General features: G+C 38.6%; 1 protein-coding gene across 1 annotated transcript in view; it reads left to right on the forward strand.

Moving 5' to 3' along the window:
• DOK7 (docking protein 7) overlaps nucleotides 1–23,256 on the forward strand; it is a 55,940-nt gene that overhangs the window by 9,734 nt on the left and 22,950 nt on the right. The window contains 3 exon segments of the mRNA XM_062493348.1: nucleotides 3,205–3,324; nucleotides 10,734–10,841; nucleotides 12,372–13,246. Coding sequence (XP_062349332.1) covers nucleotides 3,205–3,324; nucleotides 10,734–10,841; nucleotides 12,372–13,246 — 1,103 coding nt within the window.

Here is a 23,256-nt window from a genome sequence, read left to right on the forward strand (position 1 = left end):
GTGCTGTCTCCTACTTAGGCCTACAGCAGACAATCAACATTATCTCTAGTTACCTATTGTTAGTTGTCATGCCCATATCTTAGTTGGTAATAATAGGAATGCTCTTTGCCATTTTCCCCAGAGAGAAGAGCAGTGTGAGATACCCTCTGAAGGGGGCTGCTCAAGGCCAGTGTTGGGATGTACATGCTGATTTTCATGGAATAAGCTGCTGTGGTTCCTACCTGTCCTGCAGCTAGGCTTCAGGCTCTAGTGTTGTCTGGCACCTGCTAGGAGTAGTAATTAATGGGAAAGAATTGACTCTTCCTGCTTTCAAACACACTAAAGAGATTGAAGTAATTTTTGTCTATTGTCCATTTTGAAAGTGTGTTTGCCCATGGGTTTGCTTTTCTAATATGATGAGTTAAAATCAACACTGGCAAGATTAAGTAGTACATGGAAGTTTTATGAAATTGGCAACTTGTCCTGAATGTTTGAGGGACTGTACAGTGCTTTAGTGCTGACTGTCACAGAGGACTGGCTGAGTGTTTCAGTCTTGTGCAAGTGGCTGGAGGCTGCTTTTCACCAAGTCTCATAGCCCATGGAGAGAGATGAGTGAGCCCTTCAGTCTGGTGAACAGCTGCATGGTATTACAGTGATGCGTACCACACATTCTTTGGCTTCTAAATGCCTGTGCACCAAACCTGTTCCAACACATGACTGAGATCTGTCATTTTTTGTAGTGAATTTCTCAGTTTTCTCAAGAAAGTAGAAAAGAAATGTAATCGCTTGCTTTTATGTATGCTTTAGTTAAGCCCTGTCCACTCATTCATCTCACTTATGTTCTTTGCAAGGGCCCTCAGACTTCTTCCTTCCCTTGCAGTCTAGTTCTACCTATCAAAGCTAGAAAGAAAATACTTCCTGTGAGAGTCAGTCAGCAATTAAGGTGCTCTTATGGATAATAGAATCTACAAAGAGATGACTGTATTTTTATGTTGGATTTGTATCCACATGCCCACGGACATACACTCTTGAGACTGGTTATATAAAGGTCATCACATTTGGTTTTGGGATTTCCAAATGACTGATAGTTTTTGCAGAAAAAGTCCTTTGAGTTAAGCAGCCAGCTCACACACACACATTTGCTTTCTTTGTTTCCATTAAAGTCAAAGGCTTGTAGACCTTCTTAGGAGTTTAATTAACTTTTGAAAAAGGTTATAAAAGAGCAAAGTGGACCAGATGTATTCTTTATGTACAGAAATATTTGAGGAATCTTTTTTTTTTGCCTGAGTGGCGACAAGGAGGTTTAGGATTCTGCTGAATTATCAAGTCACATCGTATATCATTGTGCTTGAGACCTGAATGTGCTCTGCTATGTTGTGTCTATATCCTGCTTGCTTATGGTGCATGGAATGCAGAGGTCATGTCCCTGTAGACTCTCTGTACTCTGTTCAGGGAGAAGTCAGCTCAAACAAAAAGCTGAATTTCAAATAATTCCTGAATACATTGCACTCAGAATTTTTCTATCCTAATACAAAGTTCTCTGACTTTGGCATCTCCTGGGGAGGGGAAATGGGGCAAGACTACAAGTGAGTCACCAGCAGAAACCTTCATATCTGCCAGGCTCTGTGATTAGTGTTGTAGTGTCTTAGATGGCCTCTGATCCTGAAGCCAGGGTGTGTTCATGTTTCTTTGGCTGAAGAATTCTTGATAGGTAAGATCTGAAAAGATGCAAATATGGTGGAGTGACAAATCAAGTTATGAAGATGCCTCTAACAATGTTGTGTTGAATAGATTTAAGCAGAACTGGCAGAGACCTAGATATGACATCAATTGAGAATGACAGAAGAGTGTGGACCAGAACATGTTTTTCTTAGAGAGGTTAGTTTACAGCTTGCTGGTTATAATAATTTACTCAAATAGGTATTGTGGTTTGTGGTCCACTCTATTATCCTTTTTGTTTGAATCCCACAGCCCTTTGTCAAGTTGTCAAAAGTGTATCCATTGCTTAAGTGAAATGAGAGTATCCTGTTGGATATGACAGGGTATGAGTTTAGAAAGTGATGGGGATGCAGTCATTCTGGTCAAGATCAACTCTGCTTCTTTGAGTAAAATGGGAAAAAGTACATATGCAACTCAGAATTGGCTAGAGACACGCAGAAGTCAAACATATGTCCAAATTAGGGGCCTGAGTCACAAGGAAGGTAATGTGCAAAACCCTACTGCAGGTCTAAGATTTGATATTGGAGTTTTCTAGTATGATTTGTGCTGGTGAAGTGGCAGCACTTCTTCAAGGTCTATGTACTAATTTAATTTCCCTTTTGTCTGGTATTGAAGTTTTATTTCCCTGAAATTGCTGCTTACTGGGGTGGTCTTCTGTCTGATGTTTTAAGAAAAGAATTTTTTTTTCCCTGGTGTGATTTATATTTGAACTGACAATTTATAAAATGTTCTGTGGAGCCCTTCTAGTTTTTTGTGTTGTTCATGTAGCCATGTGTCATGGAGCTCATAACTTGTTTGTTTATTTAGTGATTGTCATTCTAATTTTGCTTGGGGCTATTCTTAATGAATGGAAAGCAAATATCAGAATAGAGCAAAGGGTAAAGATCTGATGACAACCTGTGGAGTTGTGTTACATTCTGTTAATTATAGACACATAGGACTTAGTCTAGGAAAATTTATACTATTATCCAGCAATATAACCAAATTCTAATTTGTTGGTATATAAAAAGCTCCTCTTGCTTAAAACTGGTAAAATGTAGAATTAACTTGGTTCATTCTTTTGAAGACACTTTAGGGATCCCTGACAGTTCCTGCATAGTTAAGGTTGACCTACAAAATTTTAGGTGTAAATAAGAATAAAAGACCTGGATAGCTGTTGAGAAGAAAGTGTCTGTTTTGATATTCAGGGGGAATTGGAACTAGATGATCCTTAAGGTTCCTTCCAACCCAAGCTGTTCTAACGATTCCAGGACACTAACTACCTGAATGTCATAAAATTAACATAAATTATTAGACAGCTATTGAATTTATATCTGTTTGTGGTATAGTGTGTGTGTGCTGACCTGATTTTTTTGTTTCTTTTCCCGGGAGAACATCTTGTTGACTTCTTTTCATGGCTTGCACTTAAAACTCTTCTGATTGCTATGTTATAAATAGCTTCAGCTAAATATATTTCTAGTGTTTCCAGGTGAAAACCATACATATTTATGTTGTGCTTTCTTGCAGGGGCTGGTGTTTTTTTCCTCTCTTGTGCTGAAGGGGAGCAGATCAGCTTCCTGTTCGACTGCATCGTCCGCGGCATCTCCCCGACCAAAGGCCCTTTTGGTTTGCGTCCAGTGCTCCCAGGTTAATGCAGGAAGTATAGAATAACCAAGTGAAGTAGGAACTTGTCATGTCTCACACCCACTGCTGCTGGTGTAAGAACAGCTCGCAGACACCGAGGGAGTGCAGAGTGCAAAGTGGTTTTCATTCTGAAATGTCACCGTCCAGATTTATAAGCTGGATGTACCCAGTTTCCCCCTGCTGCTGTGGCTCATTCATATTTATGGTTGTATTGCTAACTCCAGCCCTCTCTTATTTAACAGTACTAAAAGATGACAATTTGAATTGAAAGGAACCCTAACTTTTAGTTTTAAACTTACACATTTAACTTGGATCCATGTCTGCATTGCTATTTTGATAGTTTAATGGAAAACTAACTTCTGGAGCCTTTTGAGCTTATCCAAAACACAATGTTCTAAGTCTTGTCAGCCTTGGAAAACTTTGTCAGGCCTCCACATCACATTTAAGTTTTTCAACTTGAGCTTTTTTCCTGATGTGTGAGCATTAAATTACTTTTCCAATTTCATGGTAAATGCTGCATGTACTGCAATGTTCAAAGAGGAATTTGGATGGCATCATAATAAAGCCCATTGCCTTTTGATTTCAGCAAATGAAATACAATATTGAGTCAGAATGACTCTGTCAAACAGGACAAAAGTGTAGAAATGAGATTACAGAAAATAGTCCGTGATTTGGTGGTGGAATACAGTAGGAATAGGTTGAAAGAATGGTGAAGGATGAGCTGGGATTTGTGGATTACTTAGAATTTCTGTGTATGTGTAAGGCAGTTAATAAATGTTCAGTGAGGTTTTATTGCTGTTATAAGATTAAGATAACTGCAGGAAGGAAAGATGGAGAAGATTAGATTTTTTTATTATTAGATCATTAGACTATATGGAGCTTGTGAAAATAAATTATGAAAAAAATAGTTATTAGTTAAAAATTAGTAAATGCAGTAAACACAAGGCTCAGTTCATGTTGTCTTTCTCATGGTTGTAAGGAAGAAGTAAATTAAATAATCAAGCAGAATACCAGACAAGTCTTTCTTGTGTGATATGTTTTCTGGAGTGTTTAAAAAAAAAAAAAAAGCAAACAGAAAAAACCCAGCCACAGAAACACAAAAATCAGTGTTTATACTTAAAGCTTTGCTACTGAACACATTTTTCTGCATATCTAAAACTATGTGTGTATGTATATATGTACACACATATATGCACCCCTGAATCTTTCGTGTAACAAAAAATTCTATCCAGAAAAATTAAGTCTACAAACAACTATTCTGTTGTCTCTCTTTTATTTTTAATTATTATTTTAAATCTTAATTTTAGCACAATCTTTGAAGATTTGTTTTCAGAAGCAAGTGGGAGTAAATCTGCTTTCACATGTTAGTTATCCCTTCTGGTGTTTGTGGGTTGTTGTGCCACAGTCTCTTCTCTCCTTCAGGAGCTCTGACCTCACCGAGGTGCATGAAGGGATGTGGAATGTCCTGGGGAGTATTTGGTGTATTTTGTAAGAGAAGATCTTTTTCCTGAGGTCTCTTCATTTCTCTTCTGTGCTTGATGTACTTGCCATTAAAAATCTCATCCACTTGATTTCATCCCATTTCCCTGGACAGAAGTGTTTTGTCAAGAATTGTGCTCATGTACTTGCAGACTCCTCTGCCTTTATTTATCCAAGTTACCTTGAGCCCTCAAACTTTCATTCCTGTGTATCTTACCCTTGTCTCTTCCAGTTTGTTATCCCTCCCTATGTACACATTCCTTGGGAAAAAAATATTTTCTTACTCCTTTGTTTATCCCATGCAGAAACTTGTACAGATCTGTTTAAGGCATTCACGCATGTGCAGTTCTGGTGATTCATCCATAAACTAATTTTCCTTATCAAGTATGTTGTTACACAGAATGTACTGTATTGCTTGAAAAGGTCAAATCTGCCAGCTGCGCACCATGTGTCAAGTATTGAAATTCACTCAACCTTTGAAAGCATCAGCTTGTAAACAGATTAGTTATCTGTACACTTCAGGTAACTAGATCAAAACTTCCAGATAGGGGATTCTACCAAGAAACCTCTTGTCTAACTCATATTTACCACGGTGCAGAATGCTACACAGCCTCAACTGTACTTATTGTATGCAATATTCTGTTTTTGTTGAATTTAAAAGCTTTTAGAAAAACCTTCTCTTCACAATTTGCTACTATAATTGGGCATCTTGCCTTTGCCTGTACCTTTCCAACTTAAACATGAAATATGCTTCAAGCACTGTGGTATTTTCAAGCAAGGAAAACACACAAAGGTCAGATGTACAGAGAAAGAATATAATATGGTAAAAATAGTCAGTGACAGTGTTGGCCACTACCGCCCACAGCACAAATATAATCTATAGATGTTATGCAATCAATATAGTCTGTCTTTGTAGAAGAGATGAATGAAGCCAGTTGCTTCATGTACAAACAGATCAACAGTATGGTTAAAAGGGGTGCTGAAATATTTATGTGTTAGCAAAAAATTAATAGGAGATGGTAGAGAATAGGTTGAAGAGGACTGAGAAAGACCAGTTTTCTTACTTGCCATAGTAATTCTTAATGAATGTAAAATAGCCAGTATCCAAGTGGAATTTGTAAACTGGGTGTGCAAGGAGTATTTGCTCAAGGACAGTATTCACATCTTCTTCCTAAGATTGTAGTTTTAAAAACTATACCTTATTTCCTTAGAAGCTTGATGTTCTTATCACATGCATATATGATTGCTGTACATATTATGTCATCTATAAAATATGCAATAAAAATCCAGTGTAGTGGAACTCATAAACTTGACTTACCCTTGCAAGGTCTCACAATCTGGTCTAATCTCTCAGTAGGCCAGCTTTGAGCAGCAGGTCAGACTGGAGAACTCATGAGATTCCCTCCAACCTGAATTATTCTGTGTTGTTTTGGAAATGAATCAAATTACTATTCTCTTGATAAAAAATTATTCCAGTATGTGTACATCCAAAATAAATTGGAAAAGGAAAATAACATTATGGTTTATTACTTGTTATATTTCTTTTGGGAGTCCATTAATTTTTCAAAATTGTACCCACATAGTCCTATTGATATCTCCATTATCAGATTGGAGGTTTTGATTTGTTGAAAGCTGCATTATCAGGTCTCATAAAATCCCCCCAAAGATGTAGAAGACAGGAATGTGAAGGTCATGTAGGTATAGGTATCTAGATATTTTTAGGAAGTGTAATATTTTAAATAAAGGACTCATTTGAGTGGTGGCTTTGGATGGCTTGTTTTCCCCAGCTACTAGCTGGAAGAGAACTGCTGTAACTGGCTACTGGCACAATCTCTCTCTCTTTTTTTTTTTTTTTTTTTTTTTCCTTGAAGAGATATTTAGGAAACAGTCCAGAGAATTTTACATTCTATCTTGACAGAAGTCTAGATATGGACTTATTAATGAATCACTGATTGCATGGTTTGTAATCTATACTGAACTGCATGCTTATTATCTGAGAAATGTTTATCAGGTGTGTGTTGAACTCCTTTTCTTCACTAGCAAGATTCACATTGAATGCCAAACTTGAACACAGCAAGGGCCCAAGAGCCCATCAGTGATATCTTTGATCAGTGGGCAGACCAGCACTCTATATCTGATTATGTGGCAGTCTAGTCCTGCAGTCTGGAAAGACCTCAGGTGTAATGTTGGTAGTCTGGATGCTCTCTCTTAATTTTGGAAGCTTTTTCGGGCTGCTTTGTGACTGACTGGAGGGTGTACAGTGCTGTTGAGGATCCATCTGATGCTCTTTCTTTTTGTTGAAGCTTGATACACCTTTGGCCATTGCAAGACAGCTCTGTGGCTGCCTTCTGCAGTATCTGTACCAAGTGGATCCTCCTCAAACTTTTAGGACATCTTTTCATTCCTCCAGACATCTTACAAGGTGTGGAGATGTTAGCAAGAAGGTGAGGGTCCAGGCCTGATTTACAAATGTGCCTACAATTCCACAGGAAGAAAGAAAAGACAGATTTTCAGCCTAACTTATTCAATTTTATTTAACAAAGTAATTAACCAGTGGTACATTTTAAAGGTGCATATAATCAATTAGGTAGCTGCTGACTGAACTGGATACAACACATTTTTTCCTGACAGGTGCTTATTGAACAACCCTGGAGCTTTGAATTACTGTGACACTTTAGTCGTATGTTACCAAAGTATGCAAAATCTCCCACGATGAGCAGCTGATGGGGCTTTAATGAATACCCACCAACGTAATGTAAAAATAAAATCTCCAGCAGAGGCATTTTTAGTCCAGCTAAATTTGATGCAATCTTTCCCCTTTGCCCGAAAGCAGTGTTTAGGAAGATTTTGATGACTGCCTCACATAAGAGGTTATTTTCCTCATAGCAAGGGATCCATGTTTGACTGGAAAAGATAATTTTATTAATTGAAGGACCTGAGTAACTCACAGGACAGGGTACATTTGTTAAGAGTTTGGGAAATGAAGGCACTAATTGTTCCTGAAGCTGCTCTCGGATGTTATGTGGGCAGAAGCTGTTGGAAGTTCCGTGGACAGCAGCCTCAGTACGGGTCATGCTGTTTCTGTCCCCTGAGTTACTGATGTGGTAAATTGCCACAGTTGTTTAGAGGCTCTGTGTTGGGCATGCAAAAGGCTGAGGATGATGCCAACAAACCCAACTTTGTAGCATTCTGGCCTAAGAACTTATTAAGAAAAAGGTTATTACAACAGTACTCATGGGAGGTCATAGGTTATGCACTCCAGTAAGGATTGGTCCCTAAAAAGTGGCTGCCAGTGACTTCAGTTCATAGTTTGATCCTGGAGGAAAACTTCCTGATTAGAATCAAAAATACTGAGATAAGAATCTGTTACTTTGGGGACTAGTATTGTGTGTGTTTTCCATATAAGTCTGGCTTATTAGCAGAGAAGATTAAAGGTGAAACAGAGACTTGGGTAAGACTGATAGATAATTACCTAAAACTTAGACTCTATATATGTTTGACAGGTTTTGAAGTTATTTCTCTAGGTGTTTCCTAGAACTTGCTGAGGAAAGACAGTATGCCTAGAGATTTCATGTTCTTGGGTGAAACCTGGTGTGTTCTGTAGCTGTGCAGCTGTCAGGGAATTTGGCTTCTGGAAGCAATTGAACATGTGAAGTGCAAACTTTCTGACTTCAGCTTCCCTCCTACCTCATCTTGTATTTTATTATAAGCCAATTTAAGACAAGATCAGTTGTTTAACCAGTTTGATTTTTTTTATTACTTTTAAAAATTTTATCTTTTGCTGTCTGTGAGAGGGGGGACATAATTTACTTAATAAAACTAGTTATTGTGTAGGTACCCTAGTACCTAAATCTGCATTTATCAATAAGTCATATTCTGAGCAAAGTGAAAGGACCTTTCCTACTGACAGTTCCTTGGTGTAAGAAGGGTTAGTGACTATTTACGTCTTGGTTTGACCAGTTTGCTGATCTGTTATGACAACTTTATGCTCAAAGTTCTCATAGAACATCTTTCTTGGACCTTTTTTGGGCATAAGGTATTTAACTAGATACAGCAGAGTAACTGGAACAGAGGGCATTAAAAAATAAGACAGCAGCTTGTAATGCTGTATGCTACTGAGCAAATCCTTGCATGGACCTGTCTGGGTTGCTGGTGGCCAAATGTTGTGTTTTCCTTTGGCAGAGGGCCATACAGAAGCATTGGCAGTTTTGTTTGAGTAAGCAGTTGCACAGGTTTGAACTAGTCAATGCCCAGTGTAAGCTGTCTTGCAGTGTGAATATGAATGGACACCTAACAAAATAATCCACATCACAGTCCTGTTTTCTGTTCTAGGATTGAAGTGTTTCAAGCACTGTCTGAGCTGAGAGACACAGAGGTCACAGACCCTGTTTGTTGTGGGTGTTGTTGCCTTGTCCCTGTTAGAAAACCCTTGTGTTCCTGTGTATGTTACGGATGGATTGTTTGTGTCTTGGTTTTTCTGCTCATCTTACCCAGATTGCAGACTGCTAAAGATGGAAACCTCCTTGACATGGGAAAGAAAGTTAGAAAGTTCATCAATGACATTTCTGTTCCTACCTAGGACAGTTCAGAAAGTGAATATGGTTAGGGAGGAGAGATGGGGCAGTTTGTTTCTCAGGGCAGTTGATAATGTGGGGAGCTCCCATGGAGCTTCAGCTGACCTGGCAGTGCTCCTTCCCCTGATTATGACCTTGCTTTGACTGCTGTGTTGACAATATCAAAACCAAGTCTTTTAAAACTAAAAGACTTGGGGTAAAAATGAAACTTTTCTTTTGTCTTTCCAACTAGTTTTTATCTTGCTAACTCAATCACAACAATGTATAGCCTTTTTCGTAATTTTTTCCCCTCTTATTAAATGATTCAGTGTTTTTGTGGTGTGCTTCTACTGGCCAGTTGATCAGATCTACAAGAGCAGCAGTTGTGAGGAAGCTAATTTGTTTTCACTGTCATTAATTACTTTTCCTGTGTATTAATAAGAATTACTGAAGTTTCTGATGAAGAAGTTCATATCCTCTGCAGCTGCTGAACCTGACACACCCACCAGTGCTATTTGAAGGAATCCATAAGGTTTCTCTTTGGATAATGATTATGATTACTTCCAACATCTGGTTTTATTGTTGTACCTGCTGAAAATAAAATTATTTAGAGGAAACTGGCCTGTTTGATAGACTTCTTCCACATTCTGTTTAGCTTTGGGTCTTTCTATTTTTTTTTTTTTTTTGGAATATAATGAATTGCCTTCAGTGAAATAATCTCAGCTGGAATAGCAAACTTGCTAAAACATATGGGGAAAATCCATGACAGTACATTTTAGAAGTGGTTTATATCATCCTTACTTGTCTTGTATTAAACATGAAGGCAGAGAGCCAACAGGTTGCTTATTTTATCTCTGACATCTGAACTTAATGACCTTCTGAACATCCAGCTTGAAAGCAAAGACTCTGTAAATAGATGATCTGGATTGGAAGATGTCAGTTTAATCACTGTGATTCTGACTTTATGATGTAGATTTGTAAATTTCTAGGATGAAAAATTTGGTCTTTCTGCATGTTAAAATTCTCAGTGAATCCAGTGAATTCAGGACAGATTTTATGTGGGTTAAATTAGCTTTCAAGTTCTCTAGTCTTGCTGGATGCTAATTATTTCTGTAGCTATTGACTTTGGTGCTGGGCTCTTCAGTGTTCTGTCCCTGGTGGTAACTATTACAGACATTGGTTATGATCTCTGAAAATCTTTGACACTTCTAACTTACTATGTAGCACATGTCCAGGATGCACTTGAAACCAGATTGTCCCATACGTTTTTCCAATCAGCAATTTCAAGCATAAGAGTATCTTTTTCTCTTTCCTTATTTTTTATTTATTATCCATGTTACCTCCTTTATTTCTTTATTTCTTTTCTGTTTCCTTTTAAAGATCCAAGTACAAACCCATCCTATTCAGAAGAAAGATTGGCTCATGAAGCTTTGCAGTTAGAAAAGCGCTTGAGCTTGCTGTCCCATACAAGTCGCCAAGGTAGTGGAGGTAAGAAATACCTTTAATTAAATAAAAATACATTATGTTCCTCCTGCCCAGGCTTTAAAAGTTATATGGCCTGTGTTATAAGATGTGGAACTTACAAGAAAAATAATAGAGAAATGGTCCAGATATTAGATTTGTTATGTTTCTTGTGACGCGGTTCTTTAATAGCATTGTCTGAAGACCTTTGATGTAGATTGGAGGTTTTCAATTCAGCAACCTGAGTTTTGAATCAAACACTCTTAACCCAGTAAGACAATTTCGGATGCTGAGTCCTACTGAATTTTTGCATGTAAAACTTAAAAAGAACCGTCTGCATCAAATCTGGTACATGCTTAAGTACCTTATAGTCAGTGCAGCCTGCAAGAGGGACTCATTTGTAGGGTTCACACGTCAGGCTTAAAGCAGATTTTTGCAGTAAAACATAGGACTTCTGTGCTTTCCTCTGCTATCTGTGCGTGCCTTTTTTGGAGTTGTTAGTATATCAAAGTAGAATTGGTGTCTAGCATTGGATTTGTAAAAGGGTCTGTGCCCTGAACTGCCATTTGACTTGTTTAATAGCTGAAGTTAGATCATCCAAACTTGTGCTTTGCTCTTGACATTAAATCCTACAAGCCTAAAAAATGTTCCTGTGAGTAGCTTAATTATGTGCTTATATACATGTCCATGGCTGCTCTGGCCTAGACACTGCTGGGTAATGTGGTTTGTGACGGAATTCCAGTGAGACTTCCTGAGGTTTTTCTTAATTAGCACTTAACTACTAGACTTAACTGAATAGATAGAAAACAAATGAGACTTAATGGATAAGCATGCCTGTTTTTCTTTTAAATTCAGTCCCTCTGATCAGAAATCATTGCCCAACCTCATAAACAGTTTCTGCCTTTGTTTTCACATTGGTTTTATTAAGAAAAAAAGAAAATAACGTTGTGGACTCTGTATATGCTACGAGAAAGTGATTTTGAATTTGTTTGTTTGTGTGATGTTTGTGTTTTGTCCTTGTGCCCTTTCATGCCAATGTTTAATCTTGTTCATTCATATTCTGTCTTTGATGGCAGTAATTACCTTTTAAAATGCCTTAATTGCAACTATAATTGAGGAAAAATATCTTGCAGTATGGGTATAAATGAATCACAAGATATTTTTGTACATGGATAAGTAAACAGTTTTATAACAGTATTGCTCTTATTTTTATTTGTAAAGTGATGTATGATTGTATTTTGGTACAGCAACCCAATTAACTGTATGAAAGTAAAATATGTTTGAATAGGGGAAAACTTAGTGCATAAACTTAAAAAATTTAGCCTTGAATGCTTTATGTTCCACAGTGTGGTAGAATTACAGCAGGGTAACATACAGTTGCATTTTATTTTTCCCATGAGTCTATGAGTTATTGCAGGAATTCTGGCTTTCTGATGGCAGTTCCACTTACAAAAAGCAGATGTAATCTCAGGGCCCTTCCTGTTTGTACATACTTGCCATCCTTGAGTCTGTTAATTGTGTTTTAAACATAGGTTGATATGTTTCCTTCTTTTCTAGGAGACGATAGGAGTATTTCAAGCTCATCTTCAGATACCAGCCACTCAGATGTCAGTGTTGGGAGCAGGTTGACAGTGTGGCCTGAGCAATCTTCAGCCAGCACCTCTCAGGAGAGCCATGGACTGGCAGCTGCAAAGGGCATTCACCTGGGAGCAGAGAAGACCCTTCCAGAAGGGGCATGTGGCACCACTAAACCCCCTCAGAAGCCCCTCCGATCCAGACAGCTGCAGGACATAGGTCGTCAGAGTTCTTCTGACAGTGGAATAGCTACTGGTAGTCACTCTTCCTACTCTGGGAGCTTCTCTTCCTATGCTGGGAGCTTAGACATTTGCCATGGTGATGAGTTTGGATCCTTGCTAAGCTTGCCATTGAACTTTCCTTCAGATCAGAGTCTATGTACTTGTCCTCACAGTGAGTCCCAGAGAGGTGTGGGATCAGAGTATCAGGTTCCCAGCTCTCTCAGGCATGTTTATGATGTACCCAGGAGTGTGTTACAGGCAGCTTCTAAAGAAGTGCATCTGAAGAGTGCAGATTCCACGCTACCCAAGGACCAGGCCCTGCCTGCTCAAGGTGCCAGTGACCCAAAACTGCTACTACCACACTTGGAGGCACGGAGGGGACCTGAGCACAGCCAGCACAGAGGGAGGCCTTCATCCTTACTCACAGAAAGCAGCAAGGACTCAAGTGATGAGACATATGTGGATTTTGTTTCAAGGTGGTCAGACACCAAACCACAAGGACAGGTGTCAGACTCCAAAAGTAGTGAGCTGTCACCACCTGGTGGGGCCTCAGCTGACCCCTGTGACACATGTAGCCCCCACCTTGGGATGACAAGAGCTCTTTTTTCATCTTGTCCAATCTGTGGTGGACTAAAGGTAAATACCTAACACTGAGCGGATGCTAACGAACCTTAGTTAATATAGCATGATTAATTTCAAGTTACGTAAGTTGTAGGTCATAAGTAATACTGTTTCCTTTATACTCTGAGCAGGTCATAACTTTTTCTGTTATTTATGCTGAAATGGAAAGGCTTAGCACATGGTTTCCTGAAAATCTGTGCCTAGTCAAGGAAACACTGAACCATATAGATCACAATCATTACTTTTAAATTGGCCAGTTTTGGCTTTGGGTACATGTAAGTGAAAGAGAAAAGTTTTGCAGGCACTGGATTTGTCATATAATGGCAAGCAAGCATGAAAGACACTGACCTGTCTTGCTGCTGGTATTTACAAAGAAAAAAGGGAGGTCAAATAATATGTGTTGCTCGTAAGGAGATCCCAGTGCATACTTTTATTTTATTGATGTTTCTCTTTTCTTTGTCACTGTAATTTGAACATGTCTTGCACAAGAAGCCAGGTTAGACCCATTTCTCACTGGGGAAATACAAGATAGTCAAGTCAGCATGGCAATCCAGTAATGTGACTGGCCAGTGACAAGTACTTTAGAGCAGGTACACAAAAACTCACTAGCAGTCTACAAACTGGACCGTTTCTTTGCAGGAAAATTTATTTTTGATCACCAGTCACATAAAGATTTATGTGACCATAAATCCCTCCTAAACTGGGGAGGTTCACTTGCCTTTCCAAACACATTTGCCAGTATCTAAGACTTTGATATTCTTATAGATTCTTTTCGATCTCTGCATTCTTGTCTTTTTATAGCAGTAAGCTTTGTGCGTTAATTATACATTGCAGGAAAATGTATCTGATTTTATCTGTGCTGGAGAAGAAGTTTTTTTCTTTTTTTTGTGAATGTGTTTGCTAAACTAGAAGAAGGTAAAGCTGCTTGTATTAGTGATCTGTTGAAAGGCTGAGAAAGTTAGAGGGAGTGCTTAATTTAGGGAATGTGTGAAGCAAGGATTCAGCAAGAGAGACTTCTGCATGAGGAATTAAACACTGCCTTTGAAGTGTGTGCATTTAATTAAAATGTGAGATTACATAAACCACTGCTATGAGAAGGGCTTGAATGCCTAGTAGGTGATGAAAGAAAAATTAAAGGTTATAAATTTGAGGGATTGTTTTCTTCTCATGAGGTGTTTCATGCATTTGCATCGAGTGCCTTCACATATTTGCAAACTAGAAAGCTCTGTCTGCCTGGGACACTTGCACAACCCCATCACAGCACCTTGGATGTTACTGTGTCATGTGCCTGCAGCACTTGGTAGGTAGGGAGGCACTTGTGGGACAAGTTTTCAAGGCTGTGGTCAGTAGGATCAATGATCTTTCAAGGCCACCCTTGCCAGCCACCTGCACCACAGGTCCTCACAAGTCCTCCAGCCCAATTCTGGAAGCATGTGGTGTGCACAGCCATGTGTCTACTGTTGGCTTCCTGTGGCTGCTCCCTGTAGTTAGGGAGAATTTGGGAAAAATTTTGGACCAAGACTGATTTCTGGAAGGGCTCTGCTATGGGTTTAGAAAGCTCAAAGTTGGCTTTGTTATAGGCAAGGAGGAAAGAAGTAGTTCAGGTACAATTAGCTCACATGGTCTAAATGTTTCTGGGTGATCTGAATTGTTGGTTTAGATATGAACTTATCAGATCTTGCCCTGGATATCTATGGAAGATGGGAAGCTCAAAGTGAGTATTCCATTGGATGTCTTCAAAATCAGGAAAAGCTAAATTGTATCACCACAACTGCCTGGTGAGCCCAATGACAAATACCCGCATCTTTTATTGTAAAATGCTGTCAGGTTTAACAGTGTTTCTAGCTTCCCTAATAAGAGAAGTTGGCAAGAGTTTCTGATATTGTCTATACTTAAAAAAATTCAGTGATAAACACTGGTGCAACCTTCATACTAACTTTTGTTTTAGTATGAGATATGCACATCTGCTATTTTTTTTTTAAGAATCCATTTAGAAGCAGTCACAAAAGAAGTCTCATTAAATTGAATGACTCATAGGTTTGTTTTTACTTTTGAAAGAAAAAATAACTGTTTGATGCACTCTCTTGAACTGTCAAGAATGAGTTATTTTAGCAGTATTTAATGGACACTGTCTTTGGTGTTTCTTCTGATGAGCACAGTGAAAGCACAAATCCATAGGCTGTAACTAAAAATAATTATTATTCCTTCTACTTTAAACAGAATATATTTAAGTTAGGACCAGGAAGAGCTGTTTTATGAATTGACAAAAACACCAGGTTTTCATGTTTATTCAAATTTGTGTTCAAAAAGCTTTAATGTGCCAGTATTTGGAGTTCCCTTGCAATTTTGAGTTAAGATGTTAATTCAATTGCATTAATGGCTTTTAAAGTGACCCCAGTAGAGGAAAGTCTGCAGCACTAATTAGGGCTATAAGCATTTCTTTGTTTTGTGCCCTGTATGTAAAGTTTGGCAAGTGGAAGTTAGGTCTGGGCATGCTGTGTGCGCATGTTGGAGTTCAGCATGTGAAGAGCTGGAGGGAGGTTGCAGGATGAAGATGTACATATGTGGAGGGCATGGTGGGGGTCCTGACTGGGATTGACTTGTTAAGAACTGCCTGCTCCTCTAATGACAAGGATGATGATGATAAAAACAGGGAGAACAGACCCTGGGAAAGTGCCAAGGCTCAAACAGGAAACAGGGCAAGGATGCCTTTCTGTCACTCTGCATGAAAAATAGAACCAGCATGAAAAGAGTTACTAAATATTGCTTCTATTATTTGTATATTGTATTTCATATTAGACACTGGTGACTAAGAAGCAAGCATGCAGGGTGATCTGCTTTCTGTTGTATGTAATTGTGCTGTGCTCAAGATGTCCCTTTACAGATTTCCAAGGTGTGCCTTTGCTATGTAATTTGACCTAGTTGATTTCAGTGCTGTAGATGATTGCAGAGGTGAATTAATTGTCTATTGTAAGTATAATTTAAGCTCAGAATTGATTGTTACAATTTCTGAGTAAGCTGTAGAGATTTATTATTAGACTTACTACGTTTTTAACTACTTAACTAATACTAATTTGATGAATAGAATTTCCTTGTATGCTTGTTGCTCTGTAACTTCCTTTGATGCTATAGTTTGAGAAATGTCAACTTTTTTTTATAGGGTGTTCCTTTTTTTTTTTTTTTTACACCACCATTGTTTGTAAATTTTCTTAGAAGTCTGAAAAATAAAATTATTTTCCCACTGGTTTTGTCCTTTTCCATATGACAAGTTCTGGGTTTTGTTTTGCTTTGCTTTTTGTCCCCTGACCTTCTTCTTCTTGCAAGTTGAATTAATATGGAGTGTTTATGACCGTCTCTTCATGCTACTTAGTGATATACTCAAATCGCTGTTGACAGCTCCAAATGTGCCTATTAGTAGGAATTACATTTATAAATGTCTAGCTCATGCTAAACTCATATTTATGTCAGTGGGAGTTCTTATTTATGTAGAAATATAGTCATGAGTACTGCTTTTGTAGTTAACTTGCCATGATAGAGGGGAAAAGTTGTCAGTTTGTGTGTGGCTGTTGTCATCAATCTCTATTGGTATTCAGCCACCTATTTAAGTTGATGATTTTAATAAAATACCAAGGTGTCACTGGTCCCAAATTAGGAGCTGATCTACCCAAATGATCTGTGAGATGCTTGTATAATTCCTGCTACCACAGTAACTCTGTGCCTCAAACTTTGAATCTCCAGAATATCTGTAGTAAGTGGAAATACAGAAATGTTGTGGTCTTGATGGATAAAAGGGGTTTTGCCAGGCAGCAGGATCCACAGCACTGAGAGGCTGAGCACCCTTCCCTACACAATATTGGGAAGACTGGCACCTGCCTTGGGGGCACGTGGATCTCAGTTTAAGTGAGGAGTTGCCTTGGCTAGGTGGTAGGATATTTAACTCTTTTAGTCTGTCCTGTAGAAAGAGCTTTATTTTGCAGTAGAACTCCACAGGACGGAATGTGCATGCCTTACTGTCATCCTTGAGCTGGCTCTTTACTCCAGTGTTTGATCGATCGTGCAGCACCACATCCCCCTTTCAGAGCTGGTTAATCACCTGCAGCCTTGGGTGAGTGCAGAGTTTCTGTGTTCTAGAGAAACCGTGAATATCTGTTTGTCCCTTGTGCATTGTAGTCCAGGGAGAGAGACTAAGTCTAGGAGGAAGCACAGCTGATGTGACTTCAGGCAGAGAAGGGGCTTGATCTCTAGAGCATCCTACAGTCAGGTCTCTTGCTGTCTTGCCTGGACTAATTCCACCAGGGTCATGAGCAGCCTGTCACTGGCTTGGGAATATAGGCTTAATCTTCCAATTCCTGCACAATCCCCTTAACCCTAGAGTTAGCTGGTATTTCTCCTTTCATTGTAGATGCTGCTTTTGAAAGTGATGAGAGAGGAGGCCTGTAAGGTGTTAACTTGTGTAGTGAAATCTGAGAAATGGCAGCTGCATGACTACATGGTCATATCTCTGTAACTGAGAATGTTGTAATTTTTTTTGGCTTTTAATCAAGTAGTTTTCTAATGTAGTACTAAAACAGATTCTAAAGAAATCACAATGTATTGTTATCTACAACCTTAATTTAGCATTTTATATATATATATATATATTTTTTTTTTTGTTTGAAGTCATTGCCTCTTTCCCCAGGAGACTGCAAACCTTATGTGTTTATCTTGCACTGTGTTTATTTCCATGCTTTCTCTGAGAGTGTAGGAACATGATTATTTGTAATTTGCACATCTTTTATGTCTCTTTTCAAAGATTTTTTTTTTACAGTATTGATGTGTGCTGCTATAACATTTTATGCTTCCTCCCACCTTTAAAAAAGCTACAAGCAGTCTAAATTCTCAGCTGAGAAGGATGCATTTGTCATCTACAGCATTGTTTCTGCTTGTATTTCTGCTCTAATCTCAGAGCTCTGGGCAGTTGGGCAGCACACTTCCAGAACTGTAACAGGAACAGTTTGCACCTCAGAGGAACCTGGAAGTCAGTTGTCATTATTGACCTGAATGATGTGTTTGTGAGGTTTCTGTATCTCGGTCTGGCTGAGTTTTTGCATGAATTAGAAATATTGCTTTTGTGCTCTTTTCTTTCAGTATTTAATTCCAGTTGTTTTTTTCTGTGTGTCCTGACTGTGATGAGCCAGCAGTGATGTGCATCTCCTAGCACGTGTCACCACTAAATGAGGTGTCTGCACTGGACAATGATTTGGCCATCTGGCATCTTACTTACATTGCCATTATCGTAAAAGGCTCTGAAGGCTCTGAAATTTTTACAATAAAATAGTGTTATTCTTCAGACTTTTCAGAGATTCAAGATCATCTTAAAGCCCACCACTTTTTCCACAGCAGCTTTCTGAAATAGAAGAAAACCATGCTCATTGCTGCTCTTGACAATGAAACGCAGTAATTTCTGGAGCTGGTTATGCTGACAAAATCAGCTGGTGCTGTGCAGGTCAAAGATGAGCAAAAGTATGTTCTCCAGTTGAAAGTGAGAGAGAAAAGGGGCATAAAACAGGTGTATATAGTGTCAGGCTTAGAGCTACATTTGTTTTGTTTTCCTCTTTGTAGTTTTGGACAGGAGCCCAAGTCTACTGTCGAGATGATCTCCAGCCTCTTGATCTTATCTCCCATCCAGATCTGCTTATGCACTGTGTAGAGATACTGCTTAATGTCAGCTTGCAGGAAAGGAAGAGGTTTTTTTTCCTCCCCGTTCCCCAGTTAACTTGTACAGTATTGTAATGCTTCTTGGCAGCAGGCTTCACTCCCAAGTGCTCAAGAAGAGACCCAGCTTCCTTTTCCAAATTGCTGTTGCTGCTAAGAGCTTAATATAAGTTGATCTGGCTCTTCCAAAGGTGTGCATGGAGGAGGTCAAGGGGTAAGAATTTGGATTTGAGATCTCGCAGTAACACATGAGACATGCCAATCCTACCAGGGAAGTGCAGATCTGACTTGCTTTCAGCCCTGTAGGAGGTTACCTTATCTTCTATCTAAAAACTGTACTCAAGGTACTCTCCATCTATCATGAAAGAATCCTCAGAACTTTCGTGCAAAGAATAAGGGTTTTAATCTAAATTTGGAACACTGAGAGTTGGCACTTCTAGGGATCTGGCATTAAGGGGAGCAAACAGCTTGTGGTGTGTAATGGGAAAAAAAGTGCCTGCCACAGAAGCACTGGTGAGTGAAATGATAATAATATCAAGAGAAGAGAGCATCTTTCCTCACAAGAGGGAATGCAGACTACATAACTCACCAGAATTAATTCTTCTGTACCAAACACAAGGGTTGCTGGATTGCTTTTCTGTCAGAGAGCCTTGGAGATATTGATAAACCACAATATTGGCCTTCTATCCCCATCACAATGAACAAATGGGAAAATTGGCTTCCTTCCCTAAATACAATCAAGTTGGATAATAGCATTTATTAATACTAATACCAATGCCTACTTCTTCCTCTGTTAGGAACAGTAGCTTTTCTGAAGAGAAAGAAAGAAATGCTTTGAAGGAGGAGTCATTGACAATAAAAGCTGGAAAAAATTAGTCCCTTTGGAATTTAGGGTTTTTGGGGATTCTGGTTTTGATCCAGCTGTAAAGGAGACTTTTCAGATTGCTTGGAATGTGGCCAAAATGAGAAAATAGGAGGATTTTTTTTTCTCTTTCTATCTCCCCCCACCCCTTAAATAGAAATCCATTTATTTCTGGAAAAATTCAAAAATTCCCCAGAATCCTACAAGGTGTTAGCACACACTTTCTGTCTTCATTTTCTAAAAACGAGAAAGTAAAATTCACCTTCAGAGGAAGGGAATATAAAAAGATGTAAGGAAAGCATAGATTGCGTGGAGCTGAACTCAAGGGAAACAAATAACTTCAGTAGCAGCCCTGGATGAAGGTTCCCAAGTTTGATTCCCATATGGTTTATTTCCTTCTGGAAGATCATAAACTAAGTTACTTTCAAGAAACCTCAATTCCTTGACTTGGATTTCTGAAAAATGTTTGTAGTGTCTGCCAACATTCTATTTTTAAGGTTGTACATTAAAAAGACTATGCAGGAAATATTTTGTTTTGATTAACAGTCAGTGATATCAAAGTAATTGCATGGCTCAGAAGGAATTGGTGAGTGTCAGTAGGATAGCAATCATTTAGATGGGATGTCTGGAGGGCTGACAGCAGCTCACTGTGAGTAGATGAGAGGACTGAAAATAGATGCTCTGTAGGGGTGTGACCTTTCCAACCATCCTTTTTTGACAGAGCCACTTAAAACTGGAAGTATACAAATTAGAAGGTGAAATGTGTTCCAATGACATTAGAGAAACTTTGCTTAAGCTTGTCCACAGCTCACAACAAGACAGAGGAATGGAATTAGTTTTGGTAATTCAAGATTCCCAATATACCTATTACTTCAAGATATCTATGGAAATATTTTCAGTGTGGTTGATAACATGTCAGAATGAATTGTAATTACTTGTAATCAGATTATATCTGAAGGTATTGGTTGCGTTATGGTGTAGGTAAATCCTATGACTTTGTCATATTCGACCCTATTCCAAGTTGCATTACTTTAGTCATAAAGAACAAATAATTTTTCTAGCTATTATGTTTGTGAAATGTAATAATGTGGTAACAGCATCTTCATATGGGTAATGCAGTTTTGGCATTTGTTAGCATGAAGATATGTGGCAACAAATCTACTGAATAGAAAATGGTTTATTACCTGTTCCACTGAATCTGCTTCATGGTTTCATTATACTGAAACCAATTTGAGGAATGAATCACTAAAATATATTTATATGTTCAGAACGGAATGAATGCTTCCCATAGGCAAAGAAGGTAGTAAATGTGCTTTAGCTATTCTGATACAAAAATGCCTAGCAGTTTTCAGGATGGACTGTTTTTAAAGTTCCTTGAGATTTTATGTATTGCTTTATTATGCAAAATTCTGAATGCTTCTGCTGAAATGCCAGGGTACTTATCTAAGGAGAAAGGAGAGGGAATTCTTTAAAAATTCTTCCATAAGGAAGCTAAGACTGTCAAATTTACCTCTCCTGCAATTGTACAGTTCTGACCAAAATGTGCCTCTGAATTCAGCAGAAATCTTGCATGGACTTCAGTTTCTTTCCTCTGACACTCCTAGAAGCAAGGCTACTGAAATCAGCTAAAATGTTCCCTTCATTAGGGACTGGGGCTGCATGCAAGTTAAAATAAGTAAGATGGATCTTTGATATTTAAAACAGGCAGATTTCAAACCCTGTCCCATAGTAGAAGAGTGGAATTGACTGCTCTGGACCTCAGGGAATACAGAAAGAATCCATACTGAAATCTGGTGTTCTTGCTCTGCCTGGCCTAGTGTTGAATGCATTTGACAAACCTGCCCACCATGCTCTAAAGCTGCTTGTCTACAGCAGACAGGCTCCTGGCAGGAGTTTGTGATGGCAAAGTGGTGTTTTATCTCACTTTATAGAGAGAGGTAAGAACCCTGAGATTTGGGCTGATGCAGGGATTTTGTGTTAGGGTTTTCTTGTGACCAGCTTACCTCACTCTGTCTATGCTATCTGTATTTGCTTCCCAAGGCTGTTGTCTGATGGGATGGTGTTTCTACAGGACGCTGAATCTTGAAAATTCTGTCCAATTGCTACAGATGATATTAAATGCCATGTTATCCACATGGCAGTGAGAGAGACAAAGTTTGTTTGCCTTTTAAGAGAACTGTGGACAGAAAAGGAAGTCATTAATGAGAGTTGCCAAAGATAAAAATCAACCTGCCAGGATGAAGCAGCTGCTCCACAATTTTTGTTTTAAAATGGTGGCAAGTTTATCACTAATTTTTATGACTTCAACAAATAGTTGAAAAGTTGCTTTCTATTTAATGAAAGACCACAAAGCAGTGGCACTCAATAAGTTATTTCATTCAAGAATTTGTTTTTTTGTGTGTGAAATTGAGCTTGAAGAATGGTGTCTTTCAAGAATGGCAGTTACCAGAAAAAAGTTATGAATATGGGAGCCCTTACACTCAGTTGATTCAGAAAATCTGAGACTCAGAACATGGCAGTTGAAGATCAGTTCTTTCCAAGAATGGGATTAGCCTGAGGGTGGAGAGATTTTTTAGCAATTAGAACGGAGCAAGGTATCAAGAACATGCTTGAGGATATGCCTGAACTTCAAGCCAAATTATAACATCAGAGGGAAGAAAAAAACTATATGGGTTTTTTGTTTTCTTAATGTATTGTTGTTTAAAATATTTATGGAGAGGCACATTGCATAAAATCTAACTTTGCAAATTTTTTTGGATGCAATGATTTCCCCCCCACCCCCCAACTTTCTCTATTAGATGAAAAGCTATTTTGCCCCAACAGAGATTAGGTAAAACTGAGCTCTTCCCTCTTAAGATGCGTGAGAGCAGATGACTACAGGAAACTTCTGGAGCAGTGTGTTTGGTAGCCAGTTAACCCAATTGAGTTCCCTTGCTTATGGCTAAACTTAGCTTTGAAATGTAGGAACTCTAGGTAAGAACCAGGGTGACACAGTGAAACCTCAGTTATTTCACCTGATCGAGGAGATGTTTTTTAAAGTGGGAAAAAGCTCTTTTTACCAGTTGCATGCAAACTTTTCTGTTCCATTCCTAAATGACACTGCAGAGGGAAGTGCTTCCTTGCATTCTGGCCATCCCTTCTAGTATAATAACATTTTGTGCCTTGAAAAACTATCTTACTTCAGCCAGTGATTCAACCCATGAGTGTAGGACAGAAATGTAAGGAAAAATGTTATGTGGAGCTTCTGTTGTTTTTCTGTCCCCCCTGGTTCAGCTGTAGGGAAATTTGATGCATAAATATAACAACACAAAATTTGTGTGTATGTGTGTGTCAAAGTTAGACTGAGCTTCCTTGGCTGGAATGAGGATGTTAAGGTCAAAATAAATGTGATTAATATGATAAATGAAACTCACCAGGATGGGGTCAGTGAATACCAGTCATATATAGGGCTTCTAGGCTGCAGTAAAAT

Source organism: Cinclus cinclus, chromosome 5 (genome assembly GCF_963662255.1).
Source record: "Cinclus cinclus chromosome 5, bCinCin1.1, whole genome shotgun sequence".
NCBI lineage: Eukaryota > Metazoa > Chordata > Aves > Passeriformes > Cinclidae > Cinclus > Cinclus cinclus.